Genomic DNA, 17,907 nt, shown 5'->3' with positions numbered 1-17,907 from the left:
TTTCCCTGCAATAATTTTTGACTGTCGTTGGACAAGGAAATAAAGGATGGACGAGTCAGGGGGGTCAGAAGAACTCTCTGACCTGTGCAGCTGTGCCTGAAGCCATGGTGTGCCAGCTGAGAGGGACATCCTTTTGACTCCTTTTTTTTTTAATGGTTGTTTCTACAAGGTTAGAGCAACAAATCATCGATGTGACAGCTAACAGCCCCCTCTCCTGTTTTCTCCTTAGGTGGCAGTGAAAGTAATTGACAAGAAAAGAGCCAAGAAGGACACCTATGTCACCAAGAACCTGCGGCGGGAAGGGCAGATCCAGCAAATGATCCGCCACCCCAATATTGCCCAGCTGCTGGATATACTGGAAACTGAGAACAGCTACTACCTGGTCATGGAGCTGTGCCCTGGCGGCAACTTGATGCACAAGATCTACGAGAAGAAAAGGCTCGAGGAGCACGAAGCCCGCAAATACATCCGGCAGCTCATCCTGGCAGTGGAGCACCTTCACCGGGCAGGAGTCGTGCACAGGTAATTTGGGAAAGCCTCTCTGGTGGGAAAGTTTAGATCAGATCCTCGAAGTGGCATTTATTTGTACTGTAAGGAGATTTCCTTATAACAACATGTTCCTGAGAGCTTTCTGGCTGCTCTTCATGGTGTCGTTTGGATGCTCTTATCTTGGGCATTAGGAACTGCCTGCAGAAGGCGCTTAAGCAGCTTCACGTGAGCACTCAGGAGCTGTGCTGACTCCATGGCCAGGGACTGGACTCAATGACCCCTTCCAACCCAGGATATTCTGTGGTTCTGTGTCCATAAAGCCTGTGCAGTCCAGAAGTAGGGCCCTTGCCCTGCAAGCACTGTTTTGCCTCTCCGAAGCTCTGCACCAACACAAGCTAATGAATCCTTTCTCTATTTCTTTGACAAGGTGGCTGTGCCTGTTGCTTCACTGGTGGAAGTATGGCAGTGTGGGGAGAGTAGCTCATTTGCCCAAAGCCTCGCAGTGCCAGGGCTGGGCAAAGGCTCAGTGGGACCACTGAAATCCCTGGCTTCTGCTTCCCTGCTCTTTGCATTTGTTGCATCACCTCAGCAGGGCCTCACAGGATGGAGAGAGCCAGAGCTGCTGCGATGCATCACTTTGTTTCTTTGGGACCTTCATCCCCAGAATCACAGGATATGCTGAGTTGGAAGGGCCCCACAGGGATCATCCAGCCCAACTCCTGGCCCTGCACAGGACACACCAAAAATCCCACCCCGTGCCTGAGAGCGTTGTCCAAACGCTCCTTGAGCTCTGTGTATGAGCAGGATGTGCATCTCCTGGCAGGAGGATGCTGTGGAGTTAGGAGTTCACTTGGGCTTTAGGGAAATAGGACAAGCTCAGCAGAGAGAAGCCTGATGAACAAGGAGTAGCTGCCTCTGCCTGAAGCCCCTGAGCAGCAAGTGGGAGATCTGGAAGAGTGCAGGTGGAGGTGTCACATGTGACTGCCTGTCCCTGTACCTTTCTCTGCTTCTGTGCTCTTGGCTGCTATGGAGACAGGAGGATGGTGGGCTGGCTGGACCTTTGGAGCCAGCATCTCTCCTCTCCTGTTCTTAGGTGTATTTATAGGGCGTTGTGCTAAGAAGGAGGCTCTGCTTTCTAAATTTGGGCCAGCTGGTGTTAAGTCTGGACTCCCACACAGTTCCCGTATGATGCTGAGCAAGTTGTGTAGGCCCCATCCTCTTGGGTTCTGTGGGCACGCTGTAGGAGTCAGACATCTGAATGCTTTTGAGGATCTGGGTCTGCATCTCCTTGGCTTCACTGACTGTGCAGAAGGTGGGGAGCTGCCCACAGCCAGCTCCTGCAGCTGTGCCCAGCTGTGTGCTGAGCTGCCCACCACTGTGCGGCGTGGGTGCATCTGGCTCGGTGGAACTCCATGTGCTCTGTGAAAGCTGCTTTTTTGTCTTGGATCTCTGTGTGTTCCCTGTGATCCATTAGGGATAACTGCTATGTGCACAGGCCACCTCTGGTCTTACGTCAAGCTACATTTCAGGTACCACTGTAATATAAATATCTGAGCAGCCAGCAGGTTCTCTATCAGCCTCAAAACTGCTGATCTCTTTAAATTATTAACCCCACAGTTTTGAGGCAAGGACAAGGAAGAAGTTCACTTACTGCTGTCAGGGATCAGTTGATACCCAGTATTTAGTGAGAGAGAGAGAGATGAAGGAAATAAATCAAGTTTCTGAGATGGGCAGAGGAAAACAAGGCAGGAACAGATGAATATGTTTAGCTTTTAACAGCAGGATTGGGTCAGCAGCAGCAATTCCTGTCCCTGAAAAATTCACCCTCTGCACAGTGCCCAAGGCACTTACAGGGGGCTGGTAGGCTTGGCTTTGATTGCCTTCTTTTTCAGAGAGGATTCAAACCCACGTTTTTGACAAAAATAGCTTGTTCCCCAAGCACAAGCTGGAATCAACAGGCTGTTATGGTGAGAAGAGGGCAAGGCTCTGGGGCCCAGGGAGAGCCTGAGTTCCCATGTGGATCCTGCAGGTTTGGCTCTCACCCCTTCCCTCTCTGCTGCCTCTGTGAGCTTAGCACAGCTCCAGAGGCTGTGGGAGGAGGCAGCAGCCCTGAGAACAGTGACAGTGCTGGGCTTCCTCTGGCAGCTGAGCTCTGTCTGTCCAGCCCTGTGGCATTGAATTAATCCCTACCCCAAAGGCAGCCTCCTCCATCCACCCTGTTTCTCGGATCACTCTGCAGCACTGAGCTGCTTCTTGGGAGGCTTCCCCACGGTGAATGAGCAGGACTAATTCTGCTTAAAATGATAGAACTTGACAGAATCACAGGCAGCATATCTGCAAGTATTTTCTCTGGCTTAACCCGTTCAATGTGTTGCCTTCTTCTGCAAGCCAAGTGTGTAGAGCAGTGTAGAGATGCAGGAAAAGCCCTGGTAGTGTGATCTGGTTTTATTCTCCTGGCTCTCTCTGAGCAAGAGAGGGAGAGAAATTAACAATTACCTCAGGAGTTGTCCTTCAGCATCTTGGGCCTCTGACTGTGGCAGCTCTAAAAACAGGCTACTCAATCAGCTACTGAGGGAGGAAAAAAATAGTGCAGGAGTCTGATTCATTCTCTGCCTGGCTGCAATGGCAGTGTTCTGTTGTTGTTGTTATTTTTAAAGCAGGTAAAAATACCAGCATTTTCATGTGCGTGGTGATGTGGGGGCGTTCGAGTTTGCCACGTGTGGAAGAAACTGCAGCATCCTTGACCAGAAAAGGGGCTGCTGTTTGTCTCTCCAAATGCTTCCCATGGAATGGGGCAGGGCCCTGAAAAGCTTTTTATTGGCTTTTCTATTGCAAAAGAAAACCATAGGTTTTGTCTGCATTATTTGGGGAATAATGTCTATGGCTTACCCTGTTTGGCTTGGGATGAAAAACCCCAGATGGAATAAAGTTGCGTGAAATTTGCTGATGTTATTTGATGAGTATTACTCAGGAAGCTGCATGGCTTACTATCCAGACTTGGCATGGCAGAAAAGCACTCAGAGCACTGGTCTTTGGGCAAGAGCAGGGACCCAGAATTCAGTGGAAATGCTTTTGTTAAGAGGCACTGATGTGTGAACAGCCTAAAATTGAAGCACTTCAAGAAACCTCATTTTTATTTAGAGATGTAAAAACACCTCCAAACTCATGTTTGACTGTATAGATGTATTTTAAAATTCCAACTTTGTCATCTGCTCAGATGGATGAAGTCTGCAAGTTCCAGAGTGCAGAAGCTGCATCTTTGCTGAGGGGTGCCCAGGGTTCAGAACTCCTCGGCTGCTCGCTGAAAACAAAATGCCACTCTTCTATATATAATTTCATGTTATCATTTGGGTTTCTTTCCCTCTATCAGGAGAGCTGTTTGGCTGCTGCTAAAAATATACTTGTAACAAGCTCAGCTGTGAATCAGGTAGGAATATTTATCTTTTCCTCTGACAGAGGAAAACAGAACCAAATGGCAGGATCTGGTGGAGCTTTCTCTTGGCAGAGGGTGTTTACACAGGCCTTCATGCTGTCAAAAAGCAGCATGAGCAATGAGCCCTCTGGGAGCATAAGGACAGCAGGGAAAATGAAGTGAAAGCCTTGGTGCTTGCCACTGCATCCCACAGGAAATTCTCAACAACCCTTTTAAAGTCATTTTTACAAAATTCAGTCCCATTCAATGCAATTACTGTCAGGTTGTCAAAGAAAGGAATTGAATAGTGTATTGGTAGCAGAGATGGCTTGCTGTATTCCCCTTTTTCGGCCCTCACGGCAGCAGATTCCTGCCTTTCACTGCCATTTGGTGATTAGAAGCAGGTCAGGAGTTTGAAAGAGATGAAAAACCCCTGTGGTTTTGGGCAGAGTTAGGTGATGCCACACGATCCAGTTGCTCGGAGTGCCACAGGATTCCTCATTTGGTACCTGCTGTTTGACATGTTGGCTTTGATAACTTCCAGCCTATTAATTTTAAGTGCCAGTAGTCTGGCTGCTGCTGCAATATTTATGACAGATCCTGCTCTACAGAACAAACTCTCCTTTTGAAGTGCAGAGCTGCTTTGTCTTTCCATGTTATTTCAGATTTCGGAATTACCTTTGGGCATTCTCTCTTGGAGTGCTCTGGTGTAAACAAACTAAACTTCATTTTAGTGAAGACAATGGACTGGATTCCTCTTTGACAGAGGCAGCCACACGGAATCCAGTGACATTGTTACTGACAGAAGAATTGGGCTCAATAACATTTTGCTATCAAAGCCTTTGAAATGAATACTGATACATAAGTGTGGTGATGAACCCAAGTCTCTGCAACCTGTCCAGCTCTTGCACAAGGCATGAAAGTGGCCTTGAGGGTTGATAGTTAAGGAGTGATTTTCTGTGGTGCTGTTGTGATTAAAAATAAGATTCAGGAGAGAGCAGCCAACAACTGCTGCTGTGCAGCTGCTTGCTGGAGAAACCTTCTTTCTCATCCTTCCTCCCCCAGACAAGAAATAAAGTGTGAAATGCAAAACTTGCCTTTTGCAGCCTGCTGCCTGCCCTGGCATGGAATAAACTGCTCTGGGAGCAGCTGATGGGGTCACTCGCTCCAGGGATCCACTTGTGTTCCTCACTGCAGGCACTGGCTGCAGTTGGGGTTTCCAGAGTGGTCCAAAGAGATAAATCAGCCCCATCGACAGCAGAACAAACTCCCAAAGAAACTTAGCCCATAAAGATGGTGTATTTTCAGATCCAGGGAATGCCAACTGTGTGCTGCCAGCTCCACGAGCTGAGAAGACATAAATATCTGCTGGTTCTCCACACTGTGGGAATGCAGCTTGGCCTTCCTTGCGTGCCTTCATTATTCCTAGATGTGACTGACTTGTCCCATAGTTAGAGACTCTCAGCATCAGGGAACTGATCCCTTAGGCAAAGGTACCACTTCTTGTTCCTTTTGCATTTAGTGCCTGAGGGTATTTTTAAGTTTTTCCAGCAATGAAAGCTGAGAATTTACTTACGGGGGAAAACCCATAAATAATCCTTTAGTTGTGTTTTTTTGAGGAGCTGTGACAGTGAAGGAACAAGATCAGATTTACTTCAGGGAGGGAAACTGAAAGTGTCCAGAGTCCATGCTTTGTTGCAGTGGAAAAAGAAACACCATTGCCCCCAAGAATGTTTGGAGGCCTGAATTTCATGCTCTGTATGATAAAGGGTTTGGAAAATAAAAGGCAAGTAAGACACTCAGTGAAAGCTGGTGAATAGTCTGGACCACAAGTTTTGGAGCGAACTCAGGTAAGTCTCTTTTTTGTGAAAGATAATTAATTAAAGTTTGTACTGGACAGAACTGACCTAGTGAAGCATTTGGGATGTTCATGGAAATGGGTCCTAGAGCAGGTATGCAGTTGGGTTGTACCACCACAAAGAGAAATGTGGGAAAGCCTGTTGTCCTGGCTCCTGGTATTGCTCCAAAAATCAGTGCTTTCCTGTTGGGGTGGACCATTAGATCAGTTAGCACTCACTGGCAAATCTGCTGAGAACAGACAGATGGGTAAACAGCTTTAACCAGGTTTGCCTGCACTCTCTACTGAGGCAATATTTACCTTTCTATTTTTTTTTCCTCTGATGGCTTTAAAATGCTCTGTAATATTTACCTTTTGTTCTTTTTTTTTTGTTTTTTCCTTGAATCCTTTAAAATATCTTTTCTGGTGTTCATGGTTAGTCCTCCTGTCATTCATTTGTTGATTGCCTGGATGTCTTTCCCCCTCAACTTACAGCTTGCATCTTTCCCTTTCTTGCCTTTAAAGTCTTGCCTCTTCTTAGCTAATATTTCATATACTCAGAGCTTCTAAATGGTCTTTCTCTTTGCTTTGAGATGCTGTACTGAGCATTGCAGTGCTTCTGTTGATTTTGGTTTAATTGGAGGTTTTAGAAGTGGTGGGGGCTTTCGTTTTGTATTTTTTTTGTATCTTTCCCAGACTGGTTTTTTGGAAGTCTCTCCTGTTAAGTTCCTGGCCCTGATATCTTCCTGGAGACCAATCACAATGTCTGTGAAAACCTCCATCTGCAAGCAATAAAGATGTGAGACATGAGGCACTAAGCCCTTTTTTGGCAGCAGAGGGAAGCAGAAGTGGGTTGATCTGGATCCATCTGGCAGGGCAGGTTGTCCCTGGATCAAGCCCTTTCTCAGCAGCGCTGGTTGCCCTACAAGGGAAATGCCTTTTGGAGGACATGCAATAACCCCCTGGGATAACCCCTGAGGATACTGCCAGAGGAGGGAATATAACCACAGAGTCATAGAGGGGTTGGGGTTGGGAGGGACCTTAAGGCTCATCCAGTCCCACCCCTGCCATGGGCAGGGACACCTCCCACTGTCCCAGGCTGCTCCAAGCCCCAATGTCCAACCTGGCCTTGGGCACTGCCAGGGATCCAGGGGCAGCCACAGCTGCTCTGGGCACCCTGTGCCAGGGCCTCAGCACCCTCACAGGCAGGAATTCCTTCCCAATATCCTATCTAAGCCTATTCTCTGTCAGTTTGAACCCATTCCCCCTCTGGACTGGCTCCAGCAGTTCCACGTCCCTCTGCTGTTGGTCCTCAGGGCTGGAGGCAGATCTGCAGGTGGGGTCTCACCTCAGAGGGGCAGAATCCCCCCTTCACCTGCCCATGCTGCTTTCAATGCCAAAAATCCCTCCTGTGTAGGTCCTTGTGGTCTTACTGATGAGGTGAGGGTCATTCTACCTGCAGGTGCTCTTCTGCCTCAGGTTTATTTGAAACACAGCATGGGCATGAAATGAAATGAGGAACATTTTAAAAAAGCCTTGGAGTCTTCCTTTCACAGATCCCTCCTTGAGGAAGTACTTGCCTTGGTTTGGTTGGTTTACTTGTCTTATTTTATTAAGTCCAATATCTTCATCTGTAATGGAGGCATCTTTCACCACTGCCTTTGCCTTACAAAGGCAAAGTACCACGGATGTCACTGACTTCCCATAGTTAGAGCTGATGGCTTTATTATCCATATTTTTCCAAAGCGTGCTGGGAGAAGCATCACTGCCCCTCTGAGCTGTGGATATCCCAGCATGCTGATTGTTACAAATATTTCCTGTCTGGATGGGGGCAAAAAAATCCTTGTGATGAAGACTTAGCCAACTGCTAGAAGTCATGGACGAGTTGTGTAGCAACCAAAGTGATTTTTTTTCACATTATACTTAATGCTCAGTCTGCACAGCTTGGGGTTTTGGGCTGATTTTCTGTGTGGTGTTGGACAAACCATTTCAATCCCTCAGCCTTGGATTTTACCTCTGGCGTATGGGAATACCAGTGGTGACCATCTCTGCAACGAGTTTGGGTGCTTCACCCTCACAGCAGGCTGATTCTGATCTCTCTTATAGACAGACAGACATTTTGCTCCTCTGATCTCAGGTTTATCCTTCAGCTATGGCCTTTGGCTGTGAAGAGTAATGAGAAATTGACCTCCAGTTCCACAAACATACTTAAAATGTTTCCAGTTTGTAAGTTTCCTGTAAACTTCCAGTGCTTAAGAAACATGAAGAGCCTGGTTAATTACAGGAGGTACTGACAAGTGCTTGTAATGTCATTTTGTGCCTGAAGAATAGGTGGGAAGCAGTGTGTGAAAGCACTGTTAATTTTGGGCAGGATGCATGGGGCTTTCTGCTTTTGCTGTGGAACTGTGTGTGCTGCTTTCATTATACATTCGATTATATACAAGCCTTGTACATACACTGATGAGAGTGAGGCAAAGCTGCTTCATTATTTTGGAGACTCACTCAAAATATTTTCTTTCTTGCAGAGACTTGAAGATAGAAAATCTGTTGCTAGATGAAGACAACAATATCAAGCTTATTGGTATGAAACCAGTTTGGCAATTCCAGTAATTAAAATTGTTAGTTTTATAAAGAGAGTTTTTGAGGCTTCATAATCCTCCATGTGACGACTGCTAATGTTGCTGCAGAGAGGAGCTGAGAGAGTATAGATAGCAATCAAGCTGTTCCTGACAGCATTTTGTGAAAAAAAGGATCCGAATAATTCAGCTTTAACTGGGTATGGGAATAATCCTACATCTTAAACCCACATCTTTCATATTCAAATCGGGAGCTTGGTGAAGAATTTAAGAATTGACACCACAGAAGTGGTTTATTTTATTATCATGATCATTTCTTATTTGCTAGGGGCTGGATTCTGCCCCCGTGAGCATATGCTTCCACTGAAGTCAGTGGGAGTTGCACACATTTTTAGCAGCTGGCAAAATGTGGTCCTATATTTATATTTGTTAAATTTGCTTCCAGCACCCAGTACAAAATTGGTTTAGAGGGCCGTTAAAAAATAAAAAAGATCAACGGTAGAGCCTTGATTGTATTTAGGTATCAGTTGTGTGGGGTGCTTGATTCATTCAAGCTGTGCAGGCATTTTGGATTAATCATTGGTGGGTATAGTCTCTCACTGCCTTGCATAACTTCCATTAATGTTAATGTGGGCATTGAAAAGAAAATATTCCTTTCATAAAACAAATGCCAAACATCTGTTTATATTTCTTTCCATGCCTTCACTTTTGCCAACAGCAGTGTCTGTGGTTGCAGACTTAAAAAGTCAGCTGACTTTCCTCAGAAAGTTTCATGGGCTGAAAAGTGGTGAAAACCACTTAACATTCAAACATCCAGGTCAAATGGACACTCACTGTGACGTATAAAGCACATGCATGTCCAAGCAAACAAGGGCAGGATGATTAATGAAATCTGAAATACCCAGGTTCTGCTTAGGGAATTCAGGTTTGGAAATGCTACCGGGACTTTCAGTGATTACTCTGTAGCAAATCAACCGCCTGGGAAAATAACAGCAAAGAGAACTCTGCATTACCGCGGCTGTGGGTCAGGAGGATACTGATCTGTTACCATGAATCATTCATCAGTACTGATGGATACCACCCATTATCCTGATTTAGCAGATAAGTGAGACCAGATGGTTTGCACCAGCGCTCTATGAACATCTGATGGATTTAAAGAACTCACATAACTTCCCTGTTATTGGGTGTTTGATTACACAACACTTTGTGAGCTTCACATCCAAACCAAGGCCTTCCCAGATGATACATGTACAATTAAAACTCATGTGCCAAAGGAAACGACTTCAGGCCTGTTCCTGCAGTTCCATTTGCTTCGGCTGCATGGAAAGGTCTCCTCGCAGTGGGTGGTGTGGGAAGCATAGAGAAAAGAGACAGTTTGATCTTCCACAGCCTCAATAAATTGTCCTCAGGTCTGCAGCCTGATGTTTAAGCAAAGCAGATTGCAGGCAGTGTGTATTCTAAAACAAAGCTATTAAATCCCACCACCCAACTGGGGATGTTGCAGGAAAAGAAAGGTTGCAATATTTTATGCAGCCTGTCTTACTAGAAATGATCAGTTGTGTCATCACCTAGTCCTTCCCAGGAAGGTTCTTCAGGAGTGAAGAACGTGTTTGGAGGAATTAAAGTGCTGCTTTTCATGATTGGGAGAAGAGACCTGGAGCTACAAAACCATCTCACGTTACCTGCTGTGGGGTGAGAGCTTGGTCTCTGTGGTTTGTCCAGCAGCAAACACAGGAGTAGCCAATAAAAATTAAAATGTTGGTTTTGTAATAGCTGGGAAAGGAAGAACAAAAGGTGAAATGAAGATTGAAAGTGTGACATTGAAGTCACTGCTTGTTCTTGCATTTTGGTGAGAACTGGATGCCTTGAGCCCCTTGCTTCACCCAGCTGCTCAAGGGCACCTTGGATTTGTTCCTCCTTTTGGCTATGTGACAAGGGGGTTTAGAACCTGCTCTTAGATATTCTTCTTGGCAAAATTCCCTTTGAGAGGACTTACTCTTAGCAGTCTGTTAATCACATTGAAGAACATCAGGATTGGAACTGTCGGAAATAATTCACTCCTCATTATCTACCAGCCCATGCGGTCGGTGTCTGATAAAGACAGCGGGAGAAGCCGCTCACGGACCACGCAAATTTCTTGGCATCCTGCTGGGATGCCCAGCTATGTGGAGCTCTGCTGGTCCAGCTTGTCCAGGAGCTTGTATTTAACAGCTCTTTCCCTGTTCTGACTGGCAGAGCTCCAGGGATAGCCGTGCATCCATAGCTTGATGTGGATTCCCTGGAGGCGTTGAGGAGGAGTAGAGCAATGTGATGATGCTTCGATAGCACGAGTGGTGGGGGTGGTGGAGCTCCCATGTCAAAATATTTACTTTGGAAAACCAAGGGTGGCCTTTGATCTGAATTCTGTAATTTGCTGGGCTTCTTGAAAGGGAGCCCAAGGCAGAGGCAGGCAGTGGCAGCGAGGTTATCAGTGCTGGTGGTCGCACTGTTCTTATCAAAATCAGCAATGCATCCTTAATAAAAACAATGGAAATCACACTGTGATCACGTTGTGCTGCCACAGTGTTAATAACAATATTCTCATCTCCATGACTATGGAATCCCTGTCCCCAGGATGCATCTGTTTGCACACATTCTGCATTTCAACAGGGAGAAAAAAGCATAGCGGCTGAAATGAATGGGCTGAAGGAAGTGAATAAGGGGTTTACAACTGAAGCAAATAAGAGAATGAAAACCTCTCCCAGAGTATCCCTCCACGGATACTGATGGAGGGATGCTGATTGACACCATCACAGAATACAGCCCTTGTATCCTGTGACTGTAAAACATCATAATACAGTCAAGTAATTTGGAGCTGGCATGACACAGCAGGGTAAGGACCAGGAATAAAACTATGGGGAGATATTATTTCTTTGAGTTTTAAAAAGTGTTTTATAGTTGACAGAACTCATCTCAGGCCACAGCTAATGAATACATTAATTAAGTTAATGGATCCTCTGCAGTATTTGTAAAAGCCCCGGGGATGGTACATCTCTAGCAGGGATGATTAAGCAGTGTCCAGAGACAATTGTTTTCCATCAGAGGCAAGGAAATTGTCTTGATTCTCCCTTCAGTTTTGACAGCGTTCTCCAGGAAAACCCCCAGTGAGCCTCTTTAGCTGTGAAAGATGGTGATTCCTGTCTCCCCTGTGCCTGCCTGGCTCTCAGAGAGGCAGCCAGTCGAGTGGAAAGCACTGTGCCATCATTTAGGTTTCTTCCAGGCACTGTTATAATTGCATTTTTTTGTAAGCATTTTAATACTTTGCCTGGTTTTGTGAAGGAACAAGGCTTATGTATCTGCCCTGTCAGGGTGCTTCTAATACCTCGAGGAACTCCTCAAATTTCAGCCAAACTTGATTTTCAGTGGGGTGAAAGCTGAAGGACAGGCCAGCACTGCAAGTCCAGTGCAAATAAGTTGCAGGTAAGAAAAGAGCCACAAATTAATGACTGAGAGAGGATACCGAGGAATTAATCAGGTGTCAGTGTTCTTAATACTGGTGGTTTTCAGAGATTCACAGAATATTCTGAGTTGGAGAGGACCCACAAGGATCAACGAGTCCAACTCTTAATGAATGGGATTTGTTGTTCCCTAAACCCATCTTGGCCTGCAGCCACACCAGCACTGGAGCAGACAGCAGGGAGATGTTGGGAACACCCTTGGGCTGCCCGAAAGCACTTGGGAAACTGCAGCCCCTCCTGCTGAGGGGCTCCCTCTTGTCTCCAGTGCCAGCTTTGCCAGTCCCTCGTTATTACTGCCACGAGAGTGTCAGATACACCCAGGGGCCAGGAATACAATAACTCAAGGCAGAAGTCAGGGAGGGGGCAGCCAAGTCAAGCCATTCCCCTTCTTGCCCCAAGGTCTCTGTGTATTATTCCAGAGCCGAATCCTCTGTGTTTGTGCATCACCACAGCAGCCCCAGAAAGGGACCCCCCTTTACAGCTGATGGTTCATTTACACGATTTAGAGGGAATGTTGAAGAAATCCCACTTCACCTTGTCCCCTCCATAACGTCCTGCTGCAGTGTAGAAGCCACGGCAGCCGGAGGTGGCTCAGGACCTGGGACAAGCTCAGCTCTGGTTGTTGCCATCCAGTTGCCAGCAAAATGTAGTTGCTTTGTGTATGAAATGGATAACTGTGCATGTTCTAAGGCTCTTTTTATTGTTTGTAGAAGCCTCTGGCTATTTAGCGCCTCGTAGAAGCAAATTACATAAAATTTTTGCATGTGGATGAGTTCTTTTTCTCCTTAGGGAGTTTGTTGCTTAGCTTTTGGAAGAAATGTTCCTTCTTTTCAACTTGTGCTCTAGCACAGTTTGACTGTGTCTCTCTTTCATAACTGTGTCTCTGTGCCTTCACAGACTTTGGATTGAGCAACTGTGCAGGAATCTTGGGTTATTCTGATCCCTTCAGCACCCAGTGTGGGAGCCCAGCATATGCAGCCCCTGAACTTCTGGCAAGGAAGAAATACGGGCCCAAAATAGACGTTTGGTCCATGTGAGTTACTTCTCAAGTTTATAATTGTTATTGCAATGAGCAGGGACATCTCCAGCTGGATCAGGTGGCTCAGAGCCCCATCTGACCTGACCTGAAATGCTCTCGGAGATGGGGCATCAACCCTGTAATAACTGTCAGATGAGATTAAAGATGAAGTACAGTCTCTAAAACCTAAATTCTTCCTTGCTCCCGGTCACTTTGGTTTCTTTTTCTGTGTGTTTTCTTTCAGTGGGGTGAACATGTACGCCATGCTGACCGGAACATTACCCTTCACTGTGGAGCCGTTCAGCTTGAGAGCCTTGTACCAAAAAATGGTGGACAAAGAAATGAACCCCTTTCCCACCCAGCTCTCCTCAGGTAATCCAGGGGGGTCGCTGGGACCTGTCCAGATCCAGTGGGTCAGAGGTGTTGCATGGAATTACAGATTGTGAGTCATGCTGCTGGTGTGTTGTGCTAGTTGGGAAAAATTCCTTTTTTCATTTTGGCCTCTGGAAGACCTGCAAGAGTTGATGTAGCAGAATTCCTTTTGCTTTGCCTTCTGGAGAAGCACCAAGTTGTGCTGAATATGAGAGAAGGAACAAATCTTTGAAATTCTGTGGAATTGCCTTTGTAGAGCAGTTGGTCAGTTTTGCACATCGAGAAGATTTTAGCACAGGGTAAGGATGGATGAACAGATTATTTTGGAATAACAGATCCCTGGGCATTATCATGACTGGGGTTGAGTGATAAACTGCCTCAAATGACCTCACATTTATTACGGAATAATGACATGCACTCAGTTATTTTGGGACAGTTACCTGGGATAACCTTTGCGTGTTCACAAAATGCAAATTAGTTGATGTCTTAGTATTAGAAATATTAATTCCTGCTTCAGAGCCATGTCACTAGGCAACAGAATCACTTTTCAGCTTGTAGCAAGGCCACTGCCAGCATTTGGAACAAGCTCTATTTGGTGGCTGGGTTTTATTTTTTTTATGCCAAATTTGTTGTCCATGGAGAGCTTCTGTCTCCTACCCTGGCAGCCTGTTTGCAAAGGGCTTTTGATAAAATTAAAAGATTGCAAACACAAAAAGGGAATGGAAACTGCTGTTAGAGGGTGTAAGAAAAAGCCCTTGGGAGTTGAGTCACAAGGTGAATTCTCCAAGTACAGATTCAGGGTTCCACCTTCCACCTTGTAGAAGGCCAGACCCTGAGCAGCAAAAAAGATCGCATTGCTTTTGACAGGCTTCGTTTCGCTGTTTCATCCATCCTGCCACTTAACAATGAAGACCAGATTTTCTCTCTGTAGCATCTGTAGCTCACTTGACACTGTAGTCCCCAGGGAAGGCAGTATTTTGTTTATCCTGTGAGAGCCCCAGCAGCCTGAACTTGCAGAGAGATGATGGCAAATTAATGGACTAGATTTAAACATGTTAACCTTTGCTCACTGTGGACAAAGGTGCCCATCAGTGCCTGACCCGAGCCATGGGCCATGAGAGCTCAGTGACATGGCACAGTGTGATTTAAGGTGACATTTGTTCCCGCCGCCATGAGGCTTGGGGTCACTGGGCGGAAACTCTGCTCCTCTGCTCTCTGAATTGTAGGGGTTTGTTACCTTCTTGGGTTTATGGACCTTCTATTTTAATTGGGTCTTAATTTCCGTTAATTCCTCTATAAAGTAGAGCATTTTTACAGGAGTCTGTTTTGCATGCTCAGTACATTGTCTTTCAATATCTAATTTCCTGGTTACTGAACACACAGTCCCATCATGCAGGTAGCCAGTCTTATCACTGAGCAGGAAAACACTTCATTTGTGTGACCTAAAATGCTGGGTGACAGTGAGCACCCAAAGCAATCTGGGTAGCAACAGGGAAATTTTGGAGTTGGTGTTTGGTTTTCCCGCTTAGGAACCTGTTTCTCATTAAGCTTCTTGAACAGCAGCTATCTGGTTATTGATTTTAGGTGAGCAGAGGTCAGATGGTCAGGAAGTTGGTGTTCACCTTACACATATTCCTTTTCCCTCATGTTTGCTCCCTGGGGAAATCATTTTGTTGTCCCACAGCTGTGTGGCTTAGCTGGAAAAGCTCCTTGTGCCATCTGAACTCAAATCAGCCAAGGTGCTGTTGCTCATCTCTGTTGCCCAGGTCTGGGAGCTTCCAGGGGGGAATCTTCACTCCAGAATTAGTTTCTCCCAGTCTGAATCTGTTGATCTGTGGCACTTCACAAGCTTTATTTAAGTAGTTTGCCTCTTGGCAAGGGTGGGGATGGAGAAGTAGGATTTTTAAGGAGACGTTGGGTGATTTGGAGATCAAGCATGGTGGTGCTGAAGGAGGGAGTGTGGGTTTGGGGAGGGGGATTTCTCTGGCTCTGAACCCATGGGACGTGTGAGGTTTCTAACACAGACGTGGGGGAAGCACTGGAGCGAGAGGGGATGAAATGGGAGAACAAGGGGTTTGTTGTTTGCTGTGATGGGGGTGAAGAGGGCACACCAGGCACACAGAAAGCAGCTTCCAGCAAGTTTGGGAACTCGGATGTAGGCTCTTCCTGCTGCTCCTGCAACGTGGCTGCTGCAGGATAATAACAAAAATACTCGGGAATATTTGAGTAAAGTATCTCACATAAATCAGTGGTTAGTGAAGGGAGAGATTAGAAAAAGCCCATCTGACGCCTGGCTGAACTGGTAAATACAGAGTAATACATCTCTCTTGCACACATAAGCTTCTTGACACAGAGAGGGCCCTCTCTCCAGCTGAAACCTGATTTTTGCAGGTGTTTTATTCTCCCTAAATTACATGGAGGAGCAGTGAAATCTAGCCTTGATAATTTGAGGAATAAAGACCAAATCTAGTTAAAACAGAGTTTACTTTCAGCTCAGAGAGGCACTTCTTGTGAGTTTTTAGGCAAATCACTTGATTTCATTGCTCCTAATCATGTAAAAAGCACATGACTTAAAAATTGAGCATTTTTGCAAGAAATTCAGGAGGAGTGGTTGAATGTCATTGAAAGTTGAAGGTTCAGGAGAACAAAACAAAGCCTGTTTATTTTGCTGTCCTCTCTTAATTTGGCTGAAACCTTCTGCAGCTGACTGTACGTTGGATGGAAGCCAAGGGAGAATTTATCCTTATAATGTCAAAGGGAGCCAAATTTGCTGTGTCTTCCCTCCCAGGTCTGCATCCCTTCCCTCCCCTCCACTGAGCCCTGCTCCATCTCCTGCTTCAAGCACAGCGATTCGTCTCTGACCTGGCTCCAGCCTCTTGCCCTCATGTGGAAATTAAATGTTAGCTCACCTGCTCCAAAACTTCAAATGAGCTCTGAGACAAAAAGTGCTTTTTCCCCTCTCCTTTATAACTCTGTAAATCATTGTGACTGTAAATCATTGTTTGCTTTAGTTACTAATCCCTTATCAGTTCTTCATTTTCTCAAGGACACTGGAGCATGCAGGAAGGAAAATGTTCCTTTTTGGTGTGCTTTTGTTCAGGCTACTCACCTGTAGTAACTCATCTCCTCTGAAAGTCCTAAAGCAGATGACAGAGCTGTTGGTTGGGGTTTTTCCTTGATCTCTTCACAGCGGCCATAAACTTCCTGCGATCTCTGCTGGAGCCAGACCCTGCAAAGAGACCAAACATCCAGCAGGCCCTGGCAAATCGGTGGCTCAATGAGAACTACCCTGGAAGAGCACCACCCAATGTCACCTATCCAAACAGGTACAGCAGGGAGGGGGGGAGAAAACCTGCCATGGTGCCTGTACATTATCTCCCTGGTGTTCCCGTTCCTTTTGTGTGACACATCCTAGGAATTGCTTTTGTGACTCCATCCTAAGCATTATTGGGATTGGCCCTGTGTTGCTTGAAATGGCCAAAAGCAATGCCTTAAACTGGAAGCTGGCAGATAGTGCATTATTTGCAGGGTGGGCTGGGGTGCAGATCTTCTGATTACTTGGCTGCAGGCCTGGGAATGGGGGTGTGACAGGCAGTTCTGATCTCCTCCTTTTACTTTTGGTCAGCAAAAGCCAGGCTGCTTCTCCAGGAGGGCCTCTGCCTGTTTGTGAGGTTCTGTGGATGAAGGGAATATGCAAACTGTGGTGAGAAGGGTCAGGGTTTAATGGTCTCGCTTTGTTGGTTGTTGGTGTTGAATACCTGCACCCTGCTGAATATGTGGCTAAAAGCAGGCAGAGAACAAATCTCATGGTCAGTCAAACATCCATCCAGGGAAAAAGAAAGAAGAGAAGATGCTTGTGGTCCAGTTTGGTTATAAATAATCTTGCTCGACTTGAAACATCTGCAGCGTAGAGTTGCAGTCAGTGGAGAGAAATAAGGGCACTTTTTACATAACCATTCATCTGACTTCTCTCTGATTCTGCCTTAGGATGACTTTGTGCCCTGGAGATAAAAGTTCCTCTCCAGTGACTGTAAATGAAGCCTCAGGCAACTCACTTGGAATTACATGTCTGTATTTGATCAGATAAAACCTCCTTCCTGTATCAAAGCCCTCCAGCTGTGTCTCATACTCTACCCAGGACCTGCAGGATTTACTGGCTCCTCTTTGAGAAGAGGAAAAAAATGCAAAAGAAATAGGGCTTGAACGTACTTTCACAGTTTTTTGCTTTTTTAGGGGCATTTCCACACCTCTGTTTCTTAATTCCTAGATGAGAGTTGTAAGGCTTTCGTCAGGTTGTGGTGGAAGGGTCCTTTCCAGAGGTATTGGTGCAGTGAGGTGTCCAAGCCCTATTCCAAATGCTGTTCCAGCCTCTCGTGGCTGGAATAGCTGTGCACTGCTCTTTATTTATGGAATCAATCTCCCCAGAAGGCAAGGGATCCTGTGGAAAAAAGGGAAGAAAATGCCATGCTGAACTGCAGAGAAGACATAAGTTTGCTCATGCCTATGTGTGTATAGGGTAATATAAAGCAGTAATAATAACAACAAGAAGAACAACTATAATCCTTTCCTATTAGAAGTATTTTCAAAGGGAACATCAATATGGAATGCTGTGCTTTGCTGTTGCAAAAAAACAGTTACTTTCATTTTTTCTTCCTTCCTTCCTTCCTTCCTTCCTTCCTTCCTTCCTTCCTTCCTTCCTTCCTTCC

At 45.8% G+C, this 17,907-nt stretch overlaps 1 protein-coding gene across 1 annotated transcript; it reads left to right on the top strand.

Annotated features, from left to right (window-relative positions):
* Positions 1-198: 198 nt before the first annotated feature.
* On the top strand, positions 199-17,884 carry LOC121672351 (hormonally up-regulated neu tumor-associated kinase-like). The gene is made up of 5 exons (XM_042044972.1): positions 199-522; positions 8,264-8,319; positions 12,709-12,844; positions 13,074-13,201; positions 16,392-17,884. Exons 1-5 carry the CDS (start codon positions 317-319, stop codon positions 16,604-16,606), a joined length of 741 nt encoding a protein of 246 aa, XP_041900906.1. The 5' UTR covers positions 199-316; the 3' UTR covers positions 16,607-17,884.
* Positions 17,885-17,907: the final 23 nt, after the last annotated feature.

This window comes from Corvus kubaryi, unplaced genomic scaffold (genome assembly GCF_017639235.1).
Source record: "Corvus kubaryi isolate FWS band 111438036 unplaced genomic scaffold, C.kubaryi_AGA036_p1.0 50781, whole genome shotgun sequence".
NCBI lineage: Eukaryota > Metazoa > Chordata > Aves > Passeriformes > Corvidae > Corvus > Corvus kubaryi.
The sequence above is the reverse complement of the archived record's forward strand: the minus strand, read 5'-3'. Positions and strand labels throughout refer to the sequence as shown.